A 26,824-nucleotide genomic window follows, 5' to 3' on the forward strand; every position below is an offset into this window, starting at 1 on the left:
GAAATAAATTTACCTGTTAAAGTTAATATCATGGATCAGGCATCTTAAATATTTTCCTAGTTAATGAGCACAATTACTTTTTAAGAGGTAAGGTAACTTGCCTAGGGCTATTGAGATAGCCAGTTACATGATTTCCAATGGAGATCTTTCCATCTTGATGCTATGATGCCTGTTGTATATCACCTGCTCTCCACACTGTAGGAAGTGGAAGGAAGGAAATGAATAACTCTGACCCATAATATATCTCACCTCTCTTAGCAACAATTAGATACGAATCATGTCCAGATTCACAGGTATTTAGCAAACCTTACTTTTCTAATTATATAGGCATCCTTAAAGCCAAGATTTTAACCTCCTCCTTCTCCTGGCCTAATTTAAATAATTAAGAACAAATAAGGTTTCCCTTTGATTCTCTGAATTGGGGATAACTATGATTATTCTGAGCTATTATTAAAAAAAAACTTACAAAATATCACAAAATTATTTATGACATTATAAAAAATATGAGTTAGGTTCCCAGTACATATTTCATGACAGCAAATTACCTAAGCTCCTGAAAGATTATAATTTCTTGGTGGAACCAATATAGATGGACCACTACGTATAAACTGTGATGCTAGGGCTCAGGCAAAAATGATTTCATCACGGCCTTTGACCTGAAAGTTATTTATAGCCGGATGAAGATGGACATGTCCACAGATGACAGAGGTCACACAAGAAGATGAAGCAACACGTGTGGACCCGCCTCGGACACTTATGGATGATCGTGTTCAGAGAGAAACTTTATTCTCCTTACTGTTTCTTTTCTACCCTTTGGGTTTAGTTAGGAAAATAATATTTCCTCTTATACAAAAAAAGAAAACCCTGCCAAGATGTTTCATGGGCTAAATTAACTCAGCATCAGATGTCTAAGTGAAATGACCCGTAGAAGAGTATTTTGTTTTGTTTTGTTGTTTAATTGAGAGATACTCACCCTGTGACGTGGGCTGCATCCTCAAGTACGAGATTTTCACAAATGGCCTTGATGCGATGTCGTGTTCTTTTCTGTTTTCCTATGTAGTCGCACGTACTTGACCATGGCGCCAACAGAAAATTCTAGATGCCAGCGCTTTATCGTCAGGGAGAGACTATTTTATAACAAAATTCTAAAACAAAACTTTTCCTCCATTACGTGGTGTCCATTCTCCGCTCCCTCCCCTTCCAGCTGCTCCATTAGTCTGTGGAAATGGCCTTTCATTTTATTGCTTTCCAGGGCTTTTAAGTGCTTGTTTAGAAGCAAATTTTCTTAAGTCCAAGCTGAAGTCTAGAATTTATTTGATACCCCCCTTTTTCTTTTTTCTTTTTTTTTTTTTGACTACCAGCCAATTATTTACTTCCTTGTTTCAGTTTCTGTGAATAAAAACCCAAATCATGGAGCTGCTGAAACTTTATAAAACAGGTTTCTAGCCGGGTGTGGTGGTGCACGCTTGTAATCCCAACATTCGGGAGGCTGAGACCGGAGGATCGCGGTTTGTGGACAGCCTCAGCTACTTAGACCCTCTGCAACTCAGTGAGACCCTGTTTCAAAATAAAGGATAAAAAATTGGGCAGGGGGTGTAGCTCGAAGGTCGAATGCCTCTGGGTTCCATCCCCAGACTCGCAAAATAAATAAATGAATAAATAAATAAATAAATAAATAAACAGGTTTCTTTGGCACCTGGGGGTCCACACTACAAGCAGCCTTGAGTATCATGTTCTTAAACTACTCTCTAGTCAAGTGACAGCTGGAACCTCTTTGCTTTACCGTATCCTACAGGATTCAAAGATGATGTGGCCTTGCGTACACGGCCACCTGCCCGATTTTTACAATGTGCTGATATGTTCATGTTATAATTATTTCATTCTATCTTCTATTTCCATACCAGTCTAGTAATTCTCAGTAATTAATATAATGTGACTGCATTCTACTTAAATAACTGATTATCAGGAAAAGGTCATTTTCTAGAAATTACTTGTGCTGCGCCCTTTCTGAGAATTCACATTTCTAGTATTTCTAGTATTTGAGAAGCCAGCAGAGGGTATCCTGTCTGTTTTCTCCCAACCTTTTAGATGGCGCGCTCTTCCCCCAACCAGGGATCCCCTTCTTGGCGGGTCTCATAGAGGCTTTTCAGTCCTTCTCTTCCTTGTCCAGCTTTAGCATTTTATACTGCAGGTATTACTCCCTTACTAAGTCATTCAAAAATAAGCATTAAGTGCCACCCTGTGCCAGATGCCATGCGAGTCTTTGGGAAGACAAAGCAAACAACACAGCGATAGATAGCCATGGCCCTGCGGGGGTTTATAGACCAGGAGTGGATCCAGAGATCACCGAGCGGCAGATTGTGTTCTCTGCCCTTCCGTTTCTTGATGTCATTCCACGCAGACGTTCTCTGCCTGATCAGATCTTTCTGTGCGGCCTCTTTTGCCGGCTCTGCTTTTATGTTCAGCCTTACAGGTTCTGCGGCTTTCTTCCTCGATCTCCTTCTGACGGCCCTCCCCACAAGTGGTCTCATCCACTGGACAGATTTCGCCCACAGTCCGTACACCTGCAAAGTCGGTTCTTAAGATTTGCCAACTCGCCCCAACAGCTTGCAGGACTTCCCTACCTCAGAGTCTGTGGCACCTCAAACTACCCATGTTGAGAATTATGTTGATTTGCTTAATATCTGCTTTTGGGATCTGCCCCCCCCACTTATATTCTTGTTTTTTTTTTTTTTTTTATAATAACATCACTATCTACCAAGAATACTTTCACTACTAGGCTCTAGGAGGACAGAGGGGTTTTCTGACCAGCTCTGTGTCATCAGCTCCTAATAAACTTAGACATTCAAAGTAACCTATTGAGTCAATGAAGCGGGGTCCTTGACTCTCTTGTCTCCCTCACCACTAAGGTCATTTGTTCAATGAATCCTCTGGTCCTGCAAACTACCCCACCAACATCGCTAGAATGCAACCATTTTATTGTCATTAACTCTGCGACATCCTACCCGATTAAAGCCTTTTATTTGTACTTTAAAGACACTAATGTTATCTCCATTTCTCTGTTTCTGTCTCAGTGCTCGATGTGACAAACGTCATTTTATTTTATAAAATACCTGATACACATGTGAATGCTTGGGAGGAGCGGATTCTGTCACACTGGTCCCACCCCACCCTCGCCAGGTCCCTGGACCTGGACACAAACCCGAGACGGAGCACAAAGCATGGCAGCTCTGTCCCTCGCCTTACCACCTTTCCTTTGCAAAGCAGAATTCTGTTTCCAGAAATTAAGCTTTTCACAAATCCTAACACCTGCTTAAAGTGAGGGAATAGCACAGGTGGCGGAGGAGGCAGTGAGGCCGTTTCCCAGAAGATGCAACCAGAAACGCCACAGCACACGAGGAAGTGGCCCCCAGAATAGAGCACAGTGCAGCCGGCCGGCTCTTTTTCATCATTCATTAAAGCATCTTTCAAAGGACGAGAGGATTGTGCCTCTCTCTGAGCCTCGTTCTAGCGATCGCTGTGGTTGGAATGTTGACGGGAATTGCAAAGATTGTAGAACACGACCCTCATTTTCTTTCTCTTCTTTTCATTCTCACACTTAAGTAGGTGTCATCTTCGTGCCCATCAGATTCACTCTAGTATGATTAGTAAGTTTTTTCACAATAGACTAAATCACGATCAACTTTTTTATTTTGCTTCTACATATGCGTGGGGACATGTGGTACTTTTCTTCCTGTGCCTGGCTTATTTCACTTCATAAAATATCTTCCATTTCCTTCTATCCTGTCACAACTGACAGGATTTCATTCTTTTTTATGACTGAATTATATTCTATTATGTATATATCCTTTATGACATCTACCAAAATACATTTGGATGGGATGAAAAAGTTCTAGTGTTCTACAGCACCCTGGGATGATGATAGTTTGTAACAATCTTAACAATCTTAGATATCCTATGCTTACCTAGAGAAGAGGAACTAAAAGCCTCCAAATAAAAAAGATGATAAGGATGCTAATGAAAAATGCTAATGGTTGGGGAAAACAGGCTACCAGAGAACATGCCCTGAGAGTTCCTCTTGTCCCTGGTGAGAGCACACACATGCTCTCTTTCTCTCTCACCCCACCCCTTTCCTGGCTGTCATGAGCCATGAAACTTCCTCTGCCACATCCTTCCACCATGATCTTCTGCCTTGCCTCAGGACTAAAGCATTGGAGCCAATCCACTATGGACCATGAGCCAAAGACAACCTTTCTTCCTCTGCGTTGTTTTTCTCAGACATTTGTCACAGCAATGAAAAGCTGACTAATACTGTCGTAGGCAAGGGGCTCTGGTCCCAGTGCTCTCTCCACCCAGTTCACCCCTCTAGGTCTGTAGAGATTCCCACCTGACCCTCATCTGAGAGGAGTAGCAGAGCCCTGGTAAAGACCGTGCGCTCTGCCTTCAGACTCTCCTGGCTTCAACCCAGGCATGGTTGCCCTCGGAGTCAGCTCTCTGGGCCTCAATTCCCTCGTTTTCTGGAAGGAAGATAAAAACATCTACATTGTACATAGCTATCAAAATTAAATACTTTCAGCCACATATCATGGCACATGCCTGTAATCCCAGTACTTGAGAGGTGGGGACAAGAAGGTCACATGTTTGAGGCCAGCCTTTGCATCTGGACTAGGACTCTGTTTCAAAGTAGAACAGGCCTGGGGGTATATCTTAGAGACAGAAAGCCCCTGGATTGGATCCCAGTACTACAAAGGCAATTAGAGGTTCCCATACTGTCTAGTTCTACTCACTGGATATTGTTAACCTGGTACACCCATGTTTAAAATTAACCTTTCTCCTCTCTCTACCCTTGTATGGCTTCCCATTACCTAAAAGATACTTAACGTTATGAGTCCTTGGACTACAAATGACACACAAGTCCTTCTGAGATCTGTCCACACTCTCCTTTTCAGCTTTTTTGCATATTTGTCACCATTCGTTCCTGTGGATTTTAACCATGTCAAGTTGCATAGCAAGCTCTCTCTAGACCCTCCCCCTGCTGATAAACACGAGCCCTCTCAGACCTGCCTCCCAGCCCAAATGTTTTCTCCTCTGAGAAGATCCCCAGCAATAGCAGTTACCAAACTTGAGTGGCCGGTCGGTCTGTGCAAGCCTGCACAGAGCTTGTTTTGTTGTATTGCGAGCCTGCGTTTTGTGAGTATCTTTGTTGCTGAGACTACCCTGTCTGGCGGACTCAATGCCCAGCACAAGGTCTAACACACAGAGGATGTGTTGCTGAGTGACTCAGTACTGTAAAACAGAAATTAGTATACATGGATTGAGATTTTATTTTTTATTGATTTAGCTTTTGGTCATGTATTGTTATATATCTTACACCCTTCTATAACGTTGAACTAATGTGAAGTATACTCACCTGCTAAAACCTAGCTGCTTGGAATGCTATTTCCTAGGGATCTATAGCTGGTCATGCCACCTATGATGTATCCACAATGTGTTTTCAGAAATACATTAAAGAATACACACACACACACACACACACACACACACACACAAATTATATATGTATATTGTGCTATACCTCAGCCTATTTTTTAATTTTTTTGTGGTACTACAAAAAAAGTAGACGAAACCCAGGGACATTCTACCTCCAAACTACATTCCCAGTTCTTGTTCTTTATTTTTTATTTTGAAACAGGGTCTCACTAAGTTATGGAGGGCCTCACTAAATAGCTGAGGCTGTTCACAAACCTGAAATCCTCCTGGCTCGGCCTCCCAAGTACTGGGATTACAAATATGTGCCACCATGCTCAGCTTTTTATTTATTTATTTATTCGAAGTACTGAGGATGGAACCCAAGGGTGTCCTACCTTCGAGCTAAACCCCCAGCCCTATTTTTTATTCCTTAATTTGAAACGGGGTCTCACTGAGTTGCCAAGGACCTCACTAAGTAGCTGAGGCTGGCCATGTACCGTGATCCTTCTGTCTCAGCCTCCTGAATGCTGGGATTACAAGTGTACACCACTATGCCCAGCTGGCTTTTTAATTTTTTTACTTTGAAACAGGGGCTTACTAATTTTCTGAGGACCTCACTAAATTGCTGAGGCTAGCCTTGAACCTGTGATTCTCCTATCTCAGTCTCTCAGGAACTGGGATTATAGGCATGTGCCACCGTGCACATTTTTATCAGATCTGTTTACTCCTCAGTTTCTCTCAAGTTGCTGGACACTGACACCCTCTGTTCAAGGGTTATACAATAAGGAGCTACACTTCATTAAAGTGAACGATACCACAGGTAGATTTCTTAGCACATGGGCTAGGATGAGCATCATGGCCACCCCTCTATTGCTGTGAGACAGAACATTAACACAGCCTGACTCAGAGCCCTAGAGAAGAGTGTCCCAGCCACGGGGGATAGAGAGAGTCTGAAAATCTAAGAGCCTGACTCAAATTCATTGTCTTACGATGAGCGTAAACTAAACCCATGAGGCAAGAGCCAAAATATTACAGCTCAGGCTTCAAACTGTACAGGCCACACCCATGAAAACTGGTTTTGGATAGAAAAGTCATAATGTTGGCCTGCACTCTGGGATTTCATAGTCCAAAATATGTGTGATCAGTGCCTATAATGAATGCATTTTCTAAGGATACGCATACCAGTTTAGCAGAGCGTGCTGGCAGGCCTCAAGCCATCTCAGAGGATGGATTTCCCATGGTTTGTGCATCATTCTGCAGACTTTTGGGGTCAGAGGCAGGATACTGGTCAGTGTGAATGTGGATGGGTAGCCAAAGGAGTGAGCGCATCACGAACTTGTTGCACAATGAGCCATGGATTTCACTTCTTCTATGCACAAAGAATCCTCACATCCCAGCAGCTGTACCAACCTGCTGCCTGGGATGGATAGTGAATCAGCAGAGGGCGAGAGCTGCCTTGTCAACAGGGTGGCTTCCATGCGGCGCATGCTGGCAGAGGAAAGAGATGACCTAAGAGCAAAGACAGTCGTCCAAGTCTGACGCCAGAGAACTACCCTAGACTCAGCAGGCATGCAGGTGGTCAGGCACAAAATACAGTCTAGCCTTAAGCGGAGGTCACGGTGGAATCATGGTCAAGGAATGTCCTCCATGAGCTGCCTCTGCGAGCAGCACCCCAGGGAAGTCCCTTGCTCAGCACCCAGTGAAGTGGACCAGGGAGAACTACAGCAGCTGGAATGGGGTAGAGAGCAAAGGCATTCCCAGAGGCTCCAGCTCAGCGGGCTGGAGCAGGCTTCAAGGACCGCCACGCCCGGCTGCAGGCTCAGAACAGCAGGCTGTGCGCAACTGCTGGGGCTGTGTGGAAATCAAGGACGCAATGCCGAGATTCTTCATGGCTTGTCAGTTATTTCACTCCAAAGGACATTTCAATTGCAATGAAAGTTTTAAATAGGCGAGTGGCGACAGTTGCAACGTTTGCTTCTCAGTCGGTGCACGGCACAGCGGCAGCTGTCCACCTATTTTTCTTGTTGCCGTTGTCCAATTTCTAGGGTTTTATTAATGCTTTACACTCAAATTGTAGCCATTATATTTATACCACCCTAAATTTCATGACTATTTCAGCAGTCTGGGGGAAGTCATTCGCAAATCTAACTTTCACAATGGTCTGTACTGAATGGCAGCCAAGTTTCACCTCGGTCTAGTCTGTGGGAGTGGCAAACTCTGCTCGCATTTACCCTGTGCAGGACGTAGTTAAGAGTTTTCTGATAGATTTTAAAGAGCATTTCTAAATGACTCTTGTGAGAAGTGTACTGTCACATTATTGGCCTTCTCCAATTCCCGGCTATTATTGGAAACCTAGAGATGTACCTACCTTGACAGCATTAGTGAAGATGGAGTCCTAACTGCTGCCGACGGTATTATTTGTGTGGCCTCCCTTTTCTTCAACTTTCCTATCTTTAGATTTTCCTTCCATAAATATCACATGAGGACAAGAAGCAACAGGTGACCATTTATAAAAGATCCTGAGCATGATAACAATGTGCCACATAACATTGAAGAGGGAGAGAAGATTTGAGAAATGACCAGACATACAGGATCCTTTATCCATGGGACTTTTTCGTGCTCTAAGAAAAAGAGAGACTGGTGGGAGACAGGGGTTTGAGGGCTTCAGAGTCTTCAGGAGGAAGATGGTAGAGTGTGAGAGGAGACCAGCCTTGGCTTGGGGTGAGTTTTCACAGGGAGGAGAGCAAAGAAAATTTTAACAGGTAAAACATGGGTAGATAAAGAGGACTTTTAACACATTTAGTTCTGAATCATATGATCAAGTTTATGCTGATTTCTACTTTGCAGTCTCCTTTTCAGAAAATTTTAGTAGGCTTTCTGTTTTATGTATTTATTTGTTTGTTTATTTATTTTAGATGGTAAAGTACTATTTGTTTACAATACCAGTCGAGAGCATGGGGGCCCTGGTATAGGTAACTCCTTTGTCATCATAAGCTGGCTTATTCTTTTAAGCCCAACCTGGGGTCTCCTTTTTCTATAATCTATCCTATGGTGCCAATAAATTCCACCTTAGAAGTTGCCAAGCCTTGCAAGCCTTTTCTTTTCCTTTGTGGTTTGGGAGATATCCCAAGAGCTCAAGCAGCAAACAGCCAACATTAGAAAGCATGCTCGTAATGGTCCAGCCTCCTGTCACTTACCTTGAGAATAGTTCCTTAAGGGAGGCTACTGCAGCCCCGCTGCCTCTGGATCTCATGTGACTAATTCTCCATAATTTTAGTTACATTATGGGAATCCATCTTCATCCTGGTCTATGAGGAATAAAATGCTTAATATTTTATAAGAACTAATCCTGCAGTAAATGCAGTAAGTGTTAGTATTATATAATCAGTATACCTGTTACAGGTAATCTCTGTTACTGCAAAATTCTCTGACCCCAACACTACCTAGAGCCTGAAGCTCTACCTGCATGCACACACACACACACACACACACACACACACACACCTAGTGTTTTATATAGTCTCAGTACATATTTGGTGCATGGATACACACATGAACCAACCAAAGTCTTTGAGCAAAAATTAACACATCTAGCCAAATGACTTAAGAACAGGTAGAGATGGAGCTCTACCCAAGATAAATTCATCTGCTCCTTACATCATTGCCAGCTAGCTACTGAAGAAAGATGTGAGGCGTCTCTTCATTAGGAATTCAACAAGACCAACTTTCTCATTATATGGGGCAGCACACTGAGTAATAAGAAATCTGGCGTGGCTACAGTACCTTGCACACAGGCCATGGGCAATAAACATTTATTGAATGGCTGTCTTGTTACCAAGGCTTTGCAGCAATAAGCTGGAGGGGTTTTAGTCTGACCATCTGTTTGAGTGAGATGCGTTGTGACAGTGATAGTTCGCATTGGGGTGTGTTCATCAACTCCAAAAACCAAGTGAGATGGAAAATGTAGCAGTATCTGGAAATCTACAGCTTGTCAAATAAAAGCTGCAGAGGTGTGGCCGTGTTTGCCTTGATGGAGTAAGGTGGACCAGGAACACTTGGGTGCATATGGAAGAAGTTGTCATGACTGTTTCCCCTTGGGGAAGCTTGACCAAAGCCACCAAGTCCCTTCTGGTGATCAGGAGTGCTAAGTTGTGTTCAGCCAGTTGTGCTAAGATAGCTTCTTGACAGTCCCCTGATGTCAGCTAGTTTCTGTCCACCGGTCGTTACTGCCTGGGTGACTTTCTCTAGTTTGGACAAAAATCTGCAGATAGAAACTGTAAAACACAGTTCAGGAGTTGCCTTCCTGTTCCACGGCTATGAGCTGCCTGCCTCTGAGCCATCGGCAATCCCTGTTCACTGTCCACCTGCCTTCTTTCCCACAAGTGCCATTTACCAGGGGAAGAAGATCAAGAAAAGCAACTTCCTTATATAAATTATATAAATTTATATAATGTATTATATATAGTATATAATACATTATATATTATATATAATATAAGGGTAGAGGAAATTTATATAATTATTCACAAGAGACCCCCCCAGACTGGCTCATTCGTTGGTGTTTGCGGGTTTCCTTTGCTTGCCGTGGTCCAGTGCCTCTCGGTGGCCCCCCTAAGCACATTGCTCACTATTTGCTAGTGAGAGAGGAAGAGTTAGAAGACAAAGGACTACCGCCCATGGTCCTTCCCCATCTCTTCTCTTCCTCCGTGTGCACCGTTCTTCATTCTCTCCATTGCTTTCCTACTGGCAATGGTATGTGTACACAACACTCTACATACAGTGGAGAGAGACCTACAGATTTGCATTTTTTTCAATGAGTCTTATTTGTCAGTATTCATTAATAAGTAGAAATAAATTTCAGATGAGTACAGATGGATGAGCATGCTATAGCCCTGAGCCCACATAAATTCATAAGAATTCAGAGAAGGGATAGCAGGGTGGGAAGGAGAGTGTAGGGAAAGCAAATAATTTGTGAAGGGGTGTACCTATATTGTGAGAAGAGTCCAGGAGTTGGGGCTTAGATGTTCACTATCTTAGTTTGTTTGTTTCTGGGACTTTCTACCACTAATCTACTATCTCAGCCCCTTTTATTTTGTTTTATTTTTATCTTGAAACAGGGTCTCGCTAAGTTGGTTTCAAACCTACAATTCTCCTATCTCATTCTCCTAATTCACTAGCTGCTTTGTGTCCTCAAACAAGTGTCTTCACTGTCAGAACCCCAGTGCTGTTATTTCTGAGGTCTAGAGAGTAAATATGGCTCTGACCACCTCCCATAATAGCTACCACAAGGGTCATATGAGATTGTTTCAGTCGGTGAGATTTTAAAGAGTTTTAGGTGTTAAAAGAAAGCTCAGTAGAGGTTGTTGTCAATGAGAGAGCCAGCCACCATAGAACCGTTGTAGCTACCTGCTATTAACAAAAGGCATTACAAAACTACAGACAACGCCAAGAAAAATAATATGGCTAAATTCTATGACAAATAGTAATTTCCTCTTATTCAAATAGTTTTCTTCAGAGGTGATCTTGGAAAATACGGAGCTATTTGCAGAGATTAATAGGTCCTAACTTGCCTTTTATGAGGTAGATAAAGGGGGAAAAAGCTAAGGTCATGGAAAATTTGAGGGCTCGAGGATGCTACAATTGGAGAAATTAGTTTATATTTCTGTGTTTCAATCTGTTCAAGTTCTATGGAAAGGAAACAGGCCCTTTTCAAATTGAAATTGTAGCCTGGGCCGGAGCACAGAAGGAGAGCAGGGTGGAGCGGGGAGAATCCGAGATTTCTCACTGTTTGCCCATGCCGCCTGCCGGTGAGGCCCCAGCTTACTCAAGAGTGGCTGGTCATCTCTTCCCACCTGCAGATCCTCCGTGCATCTCATGGGAAGAAGGGCTCTTTTCTTCAGGGCAGGAGGACCACGCTGAGGAAACACAGAAGCCCCTTCTGTTTGTAGGGTCCTCCTGGTTTCTTTATTCATCATCATTATTCTCTTTTTTTTCTCCTACATTTCTTCAAGTCTCTTAGACTCCCAGGCTCCCAGCTTCAGACCTGGAACTGTCCTGTGGTACGCGTCTCCTGGGCCCCTATTCCTTCTAGAAGCTAGTGTGGAGGGGATGGGGCCAGGTGTTTGAATCATGGCAGGCTGGGTTCAGGTTCTGACTTGTCCACTTTCTTGGAACAGGCAAAAAGAACATTCGAGATTCAAATGTAGCCCTTGTTAACATGTCCGTCATTTCTAAGCTCACAACCGACCTGATGGCTCCTCTGGCCCTCCTCATTCATACTGGCCTTGTTGGCTTCACAGCAGCTTCAGGTTTTTTTATTTTGTTTTGTTTTGTTGGTTTTTTTTGTTGTTGTTGTTGTTTTGTTTTGTTTTTTGGTGGAGGGGATTGAACCCAGGGTCATTCTACCTTTGGCTTATACTCCCAGCACTTTTTTATTTTATTTTGAAACAGGGTCTCATTAAGTTGCTGAGAGGCATACTATGTTGCTGAGACTGGCCTCGAACTTGCAGTCTTCCTGTCTCAGCCTCTCAAGTACTGGGATTATAGGCATGTGCTACTGCTCCCGGCTACTCTGCTCTTTCTGGATGCTCAGTCTTCCTCAGTTGTCATCTGACACTGATGCCTGACTGCCTGGACTCAGTCCTGGCTAGAGCAAAAACTAGTTTCTACACACAAATATCCCCTAAAAAAACATGACTTAGCAGGCACATAGAAGAAATGGGTATCTCCTCCACCATTCCTTTGGACACCTCATAGAACCTAGTGAGATTAGCAGTGATCTTATCCTCCATTGTACCTGAAAGCAGAATAAGGATGACTTCTTTCTCTGGGAGATTCATGACTTAACAAAAATTAAGGCATGTTGAATCATTTGAATGCCAAGTGTGAAAAAGAAAACATTGGATGCTGCTGACTCAGTTCTTTACACCATTGACCTAACCATGGAGTTAACTCTGAAGTCATAATTTTTGACCTTTTTGAAAGAGAAAAATCACCATCAGAGTCACTAGGCAAGGCAGAGAAATTAAAGAGGAAGGTTAGGGTCCTGAAGAGCAAGCATTCTTCTGGGAAGATTAGAAATGGTAATAATACATTCACAAACATATCAAAGTCAATCACTAAACCAAACATGAGAAAGAGGGAGGGGAGAGGGATTGGGGTGGGAATTAGGGAAAGGCTAAATGAGTGATGTGTGCATGTATGCCTCTACCATCTTGTACCCCATTACAATGTATGACTACAATGCACCAATAAAAAATTTAAAAAATAAATGGCAATAATATATCAGTTTCACAAACCCCCACAAGAAACAAAAGCACAGATATCCAACAGTTTTATCTGTAGCATAACACATTTTCTTGGGTCTGACCAAAGTTACTTTCTCAGCTAATGAGGAAAGTTCTATTTAAAATTGCAAATGCTACAGGGGGCTGGGGTGTGCTGCCAAGACCCTTCCTTTGGGACTGAGCCTCTCACCACCTTCACAGCTCAGAGCTGAGTTTTCTAGGAAGGCTGCTTCTCCTTGGAGACCACCCCTGTGCATGGAGAGGTTCAAAGGCCTTCAGAAAGACCACCCACTCGGGTCAGCCTCTGCACGCAGAGAGACTTTTCTGTCCTCCAGCTCTTCTGCCTCCACCCACACAGATGTTCTACCCACAGAGGCTTCTTCCCAACAAACCTGAGTCTCAGAATCTGTTTCCTAGGGAACCCAACATGCAACATAGACTATGTCTCCTTTCTAAGAAGTAATGAGAGCTCTTTCCAATTGTATGGTGATCACAAAACTCTGATAATGAAGTGAATTTCTACATCGACCTTTGCCATTCGATGTGATTTTTTTTTTTTTAATTTCTCAAGTGAAAGCGGCTTGAATGATCCCTAAGTAGAGGAAATATGCTGAGGTTTGGGGATCAGTCACAGTTTCACTCTTATAGTACATGATCATTTCTAAAACAACAACAAAAGTAGCAAATAATCAATATTCCATGACCATTCTATTAGAGATTAGTTTGTGACTCGGGAAACTGTATTAATTCCAAAAGAGGTGCCATCACAAATGACCATAAACTTGATGGTTTAACACAACAATTCTGGAGGCCAGAGTCTGAAATGAAGGTGTTGGCCGAGTTGCTTCCATCTTTGGCCCTAAGGGAGAATCTCTTCCTTGCTCTCTTCTTACTACCAGTGGTTGCCAGCAAACCTTGGTATTTCTAGCCCTGTGGATACAACTCCCAGTCCCTGCCCATCTTCACACAGTGTTTTCTTCTCCAAATCTTCCCTAGGTGGTCTCTCTTCTTGTGTCGTGTGTGTGTGTGTGTGTGTGTGTGTGTGTGTGTGTGTGTTACTGGGGTTTGAACCCAGGGACTTTCTGCCTCAAAGCTACACCCCCCAGTCCTTTCTATTTTTATTTTTATTTTTTGCTTTTTGAAACAGTGTCTCCCTAGGTTGCTGATGCTGTCCTCAAACCTGCAATCCTCCTGTGTCCCTGTCGCAGCTCCCATGCCTACCCTAATCCAGTCTGACCTCTTAACTTGTCTAAATTAATTACCTCTGCAAAGGCTCTGTTTCCAAATAAGGTCACATTCTGAAGTTCTCGGGGGACATGAACTTTTTAGAAAAACTATTTGATCCACTATAAAGACCAAGTAGGAAAACCAATAAGATTTGCTTCCCAGTTGACACTTGTATTGCTGCTATGGATATTTTAATTACCCTGCCATCTTTTCTAAAGAAAACACAGTGAGCCAGATGTGTGCAGTGGGCCCCACCCAATGACAGAAGGCTCCTCCAGGCTTAACCAATTAGATAATTACTAGCACCAAGAGGGAGTTGGGAAAGCAGCATGAATAAAACCAGGGGAAGGATCATTACACAGACTCTGACCATTAATTTTTAGTCATACTGGAAAAGGAGCTTTGGGGAAAATACAGATTTGGAGAGATATGTTATTCCCTCTCACATACTTTGCTTTCTAAGGCAAGCTCTGGCGAGATAGTTGAGACCGCTCAGGTCATTTCAAGAAAAGACCAAAAGAAACACAATGAGTGCTGTGTGCATGTGCGCTTCTATTGCCCTGAATTTCTTCAAGATGTATGATTATGATGCACGAAGAAAAAGAAAAAAGAAAAAAAAAAGGAATGAGAAATGCTACCAGAATGCATGTATCTGGTTTGGCCACACTAGGACCCCACACATCTCAGGTCATGGATGGGGTGGCAAGTCTTGTCCTGTGGTTTCCAGAGAACCTGAGAGCGATTTACAGGCTGCAAGAGGACCCCGTGGTCCTGCTAAAAGCAGGAAAGTACCAGCTACCTCCTGTCATCTTTCCTCTCATTCCCTCTTAGCACACTTGATTATAAAATTACAAGAAATTTAACTTAGCAAATAGTGAAGAGAACGCTATTGGACAAAGAGGCTGCCCAGGCCAAGCAGAGGCACTTAAGAACATACCTAGGAGCCATTTATAAGCATATCCATCCATAAAATATTGTTCTCTTTGCTGTGCAAGCAGAAAGGTTTCAGCGGAATATGTATCTTTTTAAATGGCTTTTGTCTCTGAACTTTCTAACATTTACATTGATCAGTGAGCCTCTTTTCTACAATAGGCTAATAATGTCTGAACTTGAGACTTGATTCCAAATTTAATGCACAAATGCTAGGATACTGGTCTCAAACTTTGGGATCAGGTCTAAGAGAGTAAAACCATCCTGCAGAGAAAGATAAGACCGAACATAGAAACCTCCCCAGCATGGAACATCAAAGCAAAATTAGAGGCAAAGAAAGAGAACTATTAAAGTTGAACCATATAAAATTGCTGATACCATTGGTTTTGACTACAAAAAATTATACTGGCAAATGATTCAGTTCAATATAAAAATTATATAGTCACCTTTTGCCAGGACACTCTGTTGAGTGTCTTATTCATATGTTATCATGTATAGTCCTCAGTAAAACCTTACAAGAATGGTATTATGACCTCTATTTTTCATCTGGAGAAACCAAGGCACACACACACACACACACACACACACAAAAAAAAAAAAAAAAAAACAAAAAAAAAAAACTAAATTGCTTGCCCAAGAGCCCATAAAGTTTGAACCTAAGCCTACTTCACAAGCAGTAAAGTCATTTGGACATAATATTTTACTAGATTTATAGTAAGATTATTTTCAAACACTATTGTCAAAATCTTGAAATTGGAAAGATTAATCTGCCTACAGACTCCATGAACATGGGGGATGGTTGCAGCCTGTCGAGGAGACCTGTGCGGCCCGGGGGTTGGTAGTGTAGGAACTAGGAGGAACCTTCCATGGCACTGACAAGGTGCACGCAGAGCCACAGAAGAGGAGAAACCCGGGACGATGAGAAAGGTCCTTGAAACACGGCTTCAGTCTTTGCATGCACAAGGATGTGTTTTGAGGAAAATTGTTTAGGTTGCTCATTGGCAGCTGCACGACCTTCAGATTGTCGTTTATATAAACAAAGAAATATGCACGAGGCAGGTGGCATTGGTGGCTTGGGGATGGTGCAGAAAAGGGAAGAAGGAAATCCCTGGAAATCTAGCTTTACCTGTGCTAACTCACATCCATACTTGCAATTCCAGACATCTTCAGCATACTGTGAAAACTGATATTTCTAATGTCAATCGTGGGACATCAAGACATTAAATTGCATATGTATAATATATTTAATTATTTATAACATGTTACTATATAATAATTCAAGAAGCAGAGAAAAGGATATTTATTTTAAGTGATTTTATACTAATTTTGGGGGGGGGGACTGTGATTGTGGGAATTGAACCCAGAGGCATTTTACCTCTGAGCCACACTCTCAGACCTATTTTATTTTGGAAGAGAGTCATTAACTTGCTGAGGGCCTCACTAAGTTGCTGAAACTGGCCTTGAACCTGTGATCCTTTTGTCTCAGCCAGGCTCACATTTAAAAAAAAAAAATACCTTAAAAGCACAATGTGTTATTCCTTGCAGGGTTAGTGTTCAGCTACCTGGGACAGCTCTGTCATCCAGGCTGACCCGTTCTTAGTGTGATCTTGGGAGGGTACGTTGACAGTGATTACATACGTGTTTCTATAACAAGTCAAATAAGCTCTTTCATTCAGAGTTTTGGCCCTGTCCCATTTAAAATAGGTTGCGATTGGTGTAATAGTCATAGTAGAAAGCCATTTATTATGCTGGATCTATTAACATTTGATTCCTCATTAAGAATATTGCCAAATCTGCACTTTTATTCTTTCTGCTGACGGTTGGTTTTCATAGTGCTTCTTGATTTACTTTTATGATTGAAGTTTCAGAACTAAGTGTTTTAATTGAATGTGCACTCAGTCTAACAGATGTGACCAGTTGTTTAATAAAAGAGCCCCATGGGTTCCTGATAGAGAGAGGCTTGCAGTGTCCATTTGGGGAGATCAATCTGCAACATGTCTTAGTAAAGGTGGCACAAGGTACCACTGTGTGCTGTGCTGACCTGGTTCCATCTCATCAGCTCAACATGACTTTTTAAGCAGGTAATGACAATTCCAGTCCTAGCCAGGAAGCATTTGAGAAGGTAATGAGAGACCTGAAACTCTTGGATTCCCCAGTCTCTGCTCTGACTCTGGATCCCTCTCAACAGGCTCTATCCCTACTGAACTTCTGACCATTTCTCAAACCAACCTTCTGCCTTTTGACCTTCATGCCCATGCCCCTCTTCTGTCATAAATCACCATGCTTCCTCATTCTTGTTGTGAGCACCTAGTCATCCAAAGCCCTCCCCCAGCACCTCTCTTAGCCTCCCTGCCCCTCTCCATCCCCATGCTTAGAGCTCCGTGCGTAACTGGGTCAAGGCACTCAGCTCTAAAGTCGCCTGAGTTGCAGCCAGTTGGGAGGATGCTCCACTGGAATGGGAACAGTGGCTAGTGGAGTGCTCTATGCCAGTAGCTGGTGTGTTTACCTTTTAAACTAAAGCAGCCTATCAGCTATGAGGTCATGGTGGCATTTTGCATTAGTGGCAGGTGTTGTGGAGTGGACCTAGCCTCCAGCTTTTCTGCTGGTTTACCTCTTTCTGGTGTAGACTGAGGTACTGCCCATGATGTCCTGCCACAAAATTTAGAGATGTACCTTATACACCTTTAGAAGGAAAAAACAAATAACCATTTATTCGTGAAATATTTTTTGAACACCTCAGTCTCAGATCCTGGGAAAGATCTATTCTACGCAGCCCATAAGGATTAGAGATCACATTCATTTGAAAAGAAGGACGAGAAGGAACAAAAGTGGGAAAGCAGGCAGACACCCGGTGGCAACAGGGCGGACGGGCCATGTGTGAGAAGCCTGGTGTCCTGCTCAGCCTCTCCCCGCCTTGCAAGCTAGCAACAGAATTGTCTCCTGGAGGCCGAATTTTTGATTGATTTGATTTCAAGCCATTAAGAGAAAGTCTTAGAGTATGGCTTCTGTTCTCAAATGGCTTACTTTTGAGTCGAGCATCTTCAGATGGAACAGAGAAAAGTTTAAAGCAAAGTAAGAACTGGGTGGGATGGCCGAACAATGCCGTCATGATGAATCAGTAACACCTGACTCTTAACAAGTACTCTCTCTGAAGATAGAAACACCGTCTATTTTACTAGAGTATATGTATTTTCTATATACATATACATTCATTACTATACGTACGTTACTATATATACTATATACCCTATATATATGCTATATACATAGAGTACTATACTACTTACTATTCATTTACATAGGAAATTTTAATATATTAAACACATATTAATATACATTAATATTTATGTATATTCCTTTAATCCTCAAACACTACGAATAAGGCAATTTTACCTCTGTTTTACTGATGAGAAACTTGAGGCCCAGAGAGGTTAAGCAGTTTGACCCAGCTCATACTCAGACGAGAGAGCGGCCTGGAACCCAGTTTGCTGGGTGCTGAGGGTAGTTCTCTTAACCACTGCATAATGTGTTCTCTTAATGGTTACAAAAGGAAAAGTGATTCACTCCAGATGATTGAGCTAGAAGGGAGTGAGGAGGAGTTGGAAGAGCTCGGGATGGCCTGGGTAACTTCTTCCAGGGAGAGAGGCTGGACCAGATCTTGCCGGAACGGTAGATGCCAGTAAGCAGTCTAGATGGCAGAATGGTCTGAGGCAAAGCTCAAGTCTGGGCATGAGCGACATGGAAAGTGGATTGCTTTGTCAGACACATTTGTCTCTCATGCTTAGAAGTACTTTCAAGGCCAGAAAGGATGGTCTCAGTTTTGAAATTCACACATAAAACATAGCGGTTATGTTGTTTTCTGCACTGAACTATGGGGGGGGTACAGATTGTTAAAAATCTAATTATTTTATAGAAAATCTAGTTCATATTTTTGAAAAAGACTTTGAAGAAGGAACTTTGAAAGATAATGTGTTCAAAGCACTTCCTGTTAACATTCATGTTTATTAACCAGCTCTGAACAAAGCATGATTATATGATATTTCCAAAGGAGATGGTACTGGTACCATTGTACGTTCTTAGTCCTCAACACCTTAGGAAAACAGGTAAAACTGCTGCCCTCACAATCCAAATTCTTTGCTCTGCAAGTCACTGCTATCCAGCTAAATGACAGCAAAATAGTTAAACCAGATATTATAGTACAGATATAAACCTTCAATGTGTGCATATGTTTTTGTGCAAGTGCATATATATATAGTAAAAATAGAAATGGAATGTTCAGGCATTTCAACAAAGGAAAAATATTTGGTATGATACAAAAATAGTTTACAACTGCAATACCTTTGGAAACTCGGGAGCAGCATACTAATTCTGTGAATACTGTGTTTTATTTCTTTACCTAATCCCGTATGCGTTACCTTATTCTCTTTGAATTGGCTTCTAATGTAATTTAACCCTGTTTTTGAGAGTGCCCATCAGCTTAATTTCTTTTATTAACATAAGTTCTTCACCCACTGAGTAAAGTAAGCTAATGCATTTTTTTCCTTCATTGTTTTGTGTAAAGCAAAATGTGAATAAGTAAAGAATGTGATTTTTCACTTTCATTTTTCCCCCAAGTTTAAACAGTGGAATCAGAGAATCTGCTTTGGAGACCCAGAACTTGGGTATTTGTTGCTCTTCTGGAATCAGCTCACTTGATTAGCTGTGACGAGCAAAACCACTGAGCTGACTTAATTTGATATCTAGTAAATTAATTCAATTTTACTAATGTGACTAAAAATTAAATTTAATATCAACATAAACACTCATTAAACTTTAAATACCAAGTCACACAAGCTGTTGAAAAGGACTCATTTTTATTTATAGATGGGATCTGATAAGAATAGCACTAAGTGTGTTTTAGAAAGGAAATGTGAGAGTGATTAATGTGCAGTTGTTTGCATTTTTAATATTTCACTCATGTATCAGATTAGTATTTGTGCATACTGTCAGACTTTATTCTGTTCTTGTCAAAACACTTATTACTGCTGACAGGTATAACATATCCACATTAATCCTTAATTCCTTGATTCAATTTTCTAATTGCTTTTTTGGCATGCGATGGTGGCCATTTAGTCTTATGTGATGTATTCATCATATGGTATAATAATGTTCTTTAAAATTAGACGTGCCATTTAAAGTGCCCGAGCAGGAAAAAAAATTACTAAGGATCGGAAATTTTAAATTTCACTGTACTTAGACATGGTGTGAGCTATTGGTATGTCACGGATTCTGGAGGTTGACCATAAATCATAGTCACAGAATGCTAAAGAGGAAAGAGACCCTAGAAACCATCCAGCCTACCTGTTCATTTTCCTTTTAGAGAAAATGACTTAGTGGCATGCCTCGGACCACACGGCTGGAGAGCAGCAGAGCTAGCCCTAGCATGCGCAGGTATTTTGAATGCTGGTCAGAAACAGGTCAAATATATGCGCATAATTTTTATAAGTGGAATATTAACTTAGTTTCTTTTACTAACAGCCAACCTAAAAGAATGAGCGGTTCCTTGGCTTCTTCGGTTACGTATTTTAGCAACATGGACTGTTTAGAACCTAGAGTAACCTAGTAATATTGTTGAGTTAGAACCTAGACACTAGAATTATGCAGAACTGAGTTCCAATTCTGGATCTGCCGCTCACCTGCTGTGCTGCCTTCTGACCTCTCTGAATTCCTTCATCTGTATAAAATGTAAAATTGCAGTGTCCCCTGACAGAGTTGTTGTGTAGATGACACACAATGATGCATATAAAATGCTCAACTTAACACCTAGTAAGTACTTGATATATGCTTGCTGTTATGATTTTTCATTATTTTTATTCTTTTAATATTTATAATTTGGATAGAAACTGCCATGCCTCAGAGTTATCTCACTGACTGAGCTCTGTGACAACACTTCACAGGTGCAGAGTGTTCCAGAAGATGCTGCACGCTTGACAAAAGCTTCTAATAGGTTGCCATTCTTAGAGGACCAGGGACCTCACACCGACATCAATACCTATAATGAAAGATTGGGAGACATAAGTCCCAAATAGTTGGCAATGAGTTTGAGCATTTCAAAGAGAAAAAAGTAAGCACAGGGATACAGGGAGAAGGAGAAACAGGATCTACCTTAAGCTCAAGCCACTGAGCTGAATTAATTTGATGTCTTCTAAATTAACTGAATTTTACTATGACCTTAGCAGCTTGGTCCAGTGAGTAGGCTGGTCATTTATCCAACTGTTACTGAAGGCAAAAACAAAGAGGGTGTTAAGAGATCAAATGAAAGAAATAAAAAGGGAGGGACTAAATGCAGCAGACCAGAGAGGGCTTCCTGCAAGGGAAGACATCTGAGCTGTCCCTTTGGGATGCATGAGGTCTGGAAGTAAGGGGCCTGTGGACAGGCTGTCCTGGACAGTAGAGGGGTTCCAGGTGAACAGGGTGTGGGCTCGGGACTTTCTAGACACTATTACTGAAGAGTGACCCCTACATGGAGCTTGTTCAGAACACAGGTGAAGTTTGATAAAGGAGCAGACACAAGAACTTGGTGACCTTGAAATGCCATTTTGGAGTCTAGTCCACAGAGGTCACATGGCCCTCAAGTCCATTTTGACCTACCGACGTGTTCTTTAACATTGAATGTCTTCAACAAGTCCTGCGCTTTCCAGTTGGTGTTCGCCACTTTACACCATCTCTTCCGAGAAGATAAGTCAGCAAGTCAGTGAGCAGTCTGGCATGGGGCTAAACACGTAGGCTCAGAAGATGGGCTACAAAGGTCCAAATCCTGGCTTTGCCACCTAATGAGTTTGAAACCTCCAGTAGTTATTTCACTTAAACTCTGCGAGCTTCAGTTTCCTCACCTATAAAATATAGTCCCTGTGTCATGGGGTAGGATTAAGTCTATATAAGCCATTTAGTGTAGCATCAGACACGTATTACAAGACCTTGCAAATATTATTATTAAGTTATCAACCTGGGCCTTGAAGAAATTTAAATTTGCAAGCCCTACTTTGAACTACTAAAAGATTTTGGGAAATGACATAACATTTTTTATTTACCCTTCGGGTTCTTGAGGAATAGACCTATCCTCACTTAATTGGAAGGGCTGGTCCAAAGACATCAGAGAGTTCTGTTAAATCCTTAGCTGTGGGCATGGGACTTCCTGTAGTGGGCCTCGGTATGGTTTCTAGAAGCAAATGGCTCTCTCTCTCTCTCGCTCTTTAGCCATGGAGAAGGCCAAGGGATGGAGATATACATGGCCAGCTTTGCCCATTGGTCCATCTTTCTTTCTTTCTTTCTTTCTTTCTTTCTTTCTTTCTTTCTTTCTTTCTTTCTTTCTTTCTTTCTTTCTTTCCATTGGTGTTTCTTAAACCTGCAGTGATTCAAATTTCCAGGGCAGCTCTGGGGCTCAAATGGCAGTCTCACTTTCAGAACATATTAGTAGGCATTTTAAGAACTATAATCTCAAAAATCCCTATAATTCCAGAAGCTTCTCTGATAATGTGTTTGTCTTTAATAACTAAAAGAAGATAGAGTTTAACACTTATTTTTTTTCACCCCTCCCAGCAATGACTTGAAAAAAAAAAAAAGACTTGAAAATAAGAATAGTTTCAGAAATGCCAGAGTGAACCAAACAGTCTTTGGAAAAAGTGCAGCATGCTTAATAAACAAGGACTGCTAATTACATAACTGTCAGTGATGTTTTCTGGCCCAGTCCAACACCAGCTCTTTGCAGTACAACAAATATGATAAAGCCTAGAGGTAAATCACAGTTGCTGAGTGCTGTAGGCAAACACACCCAGCCCTTATCTCTTTCAAAGGCAGCCATGGAAAGTGCGTGATAAATTGCACAGCTCAGTGAACATGTTATGTCATTGTGAAATGATTTTGATTCATGGTTATGTATTTATCGCAAAACAACTGACAAACCTCAAGGTATTGGAAGTATTATCGTTTGCAGGGTTTTTTCTTTTTCTATTTTCTGTTGTAAAATTCAAGCACCATAACGTGTCTCTATTCTTATTTAAAATCCTGTATTGAAAGTGATATTTGCCACAAACTCTTTGGAAATAATTTTTTTAATGATGTGGATTCCTTCCAGAGGTGTCAAAGAGCTGTGTAGTAACTAATATTTTTAAACATAATGAATAATTCATAGCTTTGCTAATATCCTTTTAGGAAAACTCTCATAGCTAAACACAGACCGAATTGTAAGCCAATTTGATTTTAAAATAGAATTATAATCTCATTTTATATGGCTTATCAATATAAAGAGACTTCTAGTGTTTTCTATACGAGCCAGCGAGGTCGGGATAAGAGGGGGCCGTCAAGAGTGGGATCGGAACTTGCAATGCGGCATGCACAGAGAGATAGCACAGAAAATAAAATCCAGATGCTTCTAATTAGCAAGAACTAGGAGGAAAGGGGTAACAGGAGGAGGTCGAGTAGTAGAAAGGGCCCTATTGAGAAGCAATTAAGGTGACCAATTAGAGGGGAGGTGATGGGGGAAGATGGAATCTCTTTAAAACTCATGAGTTACGTAAACAGTTATATCAAAGATAATCACCAATTAAGCATGGGATCGAGGGGGAGGGGGAATGGGATGGGGATTGGATGAGGGCTTATTGGATGATATGTGATTGTATATCCTCTCAAGTCCTGTATTCCAAAGTGATATATGATTACAAAAAAATAATAAATAAAAAAATAAAAATAAAATAAACACCAGCATTTGATATTTAAAACCTTTCTGCTGGTGTTAAAAACAATAGAAAGGTAACCTGGCAACATGATCAACTGATGTATTACCAAAGCCTTTATTGCTTTCTCAATCCCCTAAGCCAAGAAACACTGTCTCTCAATAATTATTGTATTCATTAAATTTGACTTTTCTAATTTTTGCAATCAAGTTTTCTTCTTTAACATAACTTTGTATATTCTACATAGCGTCTGTTGTTACACTGAGAACTGAAAAATGAAACAACAAAGAAAGCTTGCCTGTTGGTAGAAACGGGGCCAATTGTTTCTTAGATGTAGTGAAAAGGGATTTGGATATTTCTAATATATTACTATTATTTAAACCTTGAATTTATTTTACATTCTCATAGTGAATTTTAACCAATTGACCTTTACATATACTTTGCATTTATGAAATTAAAATAAATTTTAGCTCCCTGGAAATAAGGTTGGAAACATTTATAGCATTTTTCTTTTAGCCTTGGAACATGACAAGCTTATTCTCTAAATATTTACATCATTGGAGAATACCTATGTGCTTATGTTGATTTTGACTTAACATTTTCAAAAATAAGTCTCTTAAATTAAATGTAAGCTCTCAAGTATCCAACCATAGATCATGTAACTTGATGCCAGGGATGCAACATGGCTGACAGCAGTCACTCAGAACATTTCAATGCCCTCTGCTTCCACCACCAGAGCAACTTTCATCTTTATAGTGGAAACTCCCAAAATGTATCTGTATGGGAATAATTTTAAAACATGAGATTTATGTTGCTATAAAGTTGAAATCCTTTATAACCACATAAAATCGTTGTCACCAAAAATTTCAGTCTAAGTTTTACATGAAAAGGAACATATTTTATCTTTAATGCCTCGTTAAACTTTCGGGAAACGGCAATATTCTAGAATATTCTAGGTGAATGACTACATATGTCTATATTTCTTCTGAAAAGTTCAGATGTTACCAGTGGAGAAAAACCTGGATAAATAATTTGTTCTAATAATTAAATCTGTGGCAGATGTTTTTATTTCATTTTGCCTTTATGAAAAGAGAGACTGTTTTCCTGCATCAACCATGTCCCAACTGTAGTTCTTTGCATATCACCCAAACCACCATCCCTAGACTACAATGATATCGTCACTGTTTCAAAGTTCACATTGCATTTGAACCTTAATTCTGTGGGTGCGTTTTTGTGCAAGTAGGGGGCACACGCATGTGTGTTTCTGTGTGTAAAAGCATAAATTTAGGAGGCAGCCTGCTTGAGCTTAAGTACCAGCCCTGTACCTTCTTCTCAGCTGCATGAACTGAGCAGGTGTTCAGCAGCTTGCTTTAGGTTCTCATCTTACAGGGCTGTTGTAAGAGTTAAGGAAGTTAATATATCGAGGCATTTTGAACTCCTAATCCCTCATGAATACTTAAAATATTAGCATTACTGCTATTGTCATTGCCCTCTATTCACTTACTTTATTTATTCCTGTTACTAGAGAAGTACATTGGTGGGTAATTATACAATATGTATTTCACCACAGTGATATTAAAGATATGCCAACTTAAACTCATAGGGTTTTTTTTTAAAATCAAATATGTACAAGCAGAGAATAGAATAGTAAACCCCAGGGGCAGGGCGGAAAAGAGAATAGGGGCATAGGTCAAGGTGTGAAGAATTGTAATTCCATAGCATGAAGAAATCAAGAGATCTGATGTACAGCAAGGGGGCTAGAGTTAATAAATAGTGTTATCATATACTGAAAGTTGGCTAAGAGTGTAGATTTTATGTGCTTCAACCACACACACACACAAATATGGCTATGTGGAGAGATGGATATATAAATTTGTTCAACGATAGTAGTAATTTCACCGTATGTGTATCTGTATGTCAAAACATCATGTTGTAGCTTTCAACTATAGACAGTAAAGTTTACTAAGATTGCCAAAACAAAAACAAAAAAACTGTCAACAGAATATTTGGAAATGTGATCGCTTAATTGATAACTTATTGTGAGGTAAGAAGAAATAATTGGGAAGAAGCAACCAAAATTGGGTAACTCTGTGGCTTACTGGCTGCACATCAGATGTAGTAAATACATTCATGTGTTGAAATAAAGGCTTACTGAATGTCTACACTATAACAGGAGTTGGTGCTAAGCTGAAAAATGTATCTCCAACAACTGGAAGTATACAGTTGAGCCGGTGAATAATGGGAAAAACGGAGACTAAAATAACAGTGTCATACCAACTCTGCTGACTGAAGGATAGGTAAGCTAGGGAATAAAGGAACGATGGCATAGCAACTTACGAAGGGGCTTTTCTTTTTCAGGGGGCACCCAAACCGATAGCCATTGAACCCTGTGCTGGGAACCGAGCTGCAGTTCTGACCGTGTTTCTTTGTCTACCACGAGGACCAACGGGTGCCCCGCCGCCTGGGCAATCAGGTATGGTGAATGTGAAGCCATCTGCAGTTCTGCTAAACTCCTAGGCTGAAAAGAAGAAATAATACCACTGAATAGCACAGTGAGGACCCACACAAGGTTCTAATTTAGAGCATGATAAAATCATACAAACTTTCACCCCCGTATCTGAGTGTCTGCATTACCAGTATTCAGATGTGCCAGTGTTTCCTTTAAATACACTGTGAATATAGGTAGATTCATGTGTAATAGGCAAATGTATTGTGTTCACACAAACTTTTTAAATTACAATGAGAAATCTCACTAGATGCCCTTCTAGCCAGTTTCTTAGGAGGCCAAATTATGCTTGGCTTCCTGTATGAAATGCTCAGAATTTTGCATGATGACTATAGATCCGATCTGGAGACTTGTGTTTAGGGCATTTAGTGGCATCGGAGGATGGAAGACTGATGCAGCCACTTCCCGACACCAGACCGATGGAGTCCATGGGTCACAGGAACTCCTTAGAGTAAGCACTGCTACCCTTTTTCTGGTCTTCTTTTCCTGTGTTGGTCTTGGAGGTGATCATATTATCTGCATAGAGGTTTGTTCTTTGCTGTGATGTTGTCCGCACTCTAAATGTGCTCAACATTAAGCAGATCATGTAGTCACATGACATAGCGTACATTTCTTTCTTTTTGTATACCTCGTCCATCTATTTACAGCTTATGTTCTTTTCTGTCTCCTGACTGGTTATTCACCCAACTCTTAGT

At 41.1% G+C, this 26,824-nt stretch overlaps 1 protein-coding gene across 1 annotated transcript in view; it reads left to right on the forward strand.

Annotated features, from left to right (window-relative positions):
- The window catches only part of ATRNL1 (attractin like 1), a gene marked incomplete at both ends in the record, with an annotated part of 644,309 nt that overhangs the window by 523,216 nt on the left and 94,269 nt on the right, over window positions 1-26,824 (forward strand). Inside the window, one exon of the mRNA XM_080694289.1 lies at window positions 25,982-26,096. Coding sequence (XP_080550415.1) covers window positions 25,982-26,096 — 115 coding nt within the window. The remainder of the gene's footprint in view (window positions 1-25,981; window positions 26,097-26,824) is intronic.

The sequence above is a fragment of the Muscardinus avellanarius genome (genome assembly GCF_963383645.1).
Source record: "Muscardinus avellanarius genome assembly, chromosome: 4".
Lineage (NCBI taxonomy): Eukaryota > Metazoa > Chordata > Mammalia > Rodentia > Gliridae > Muscardinus > Muscardinus avellanarius.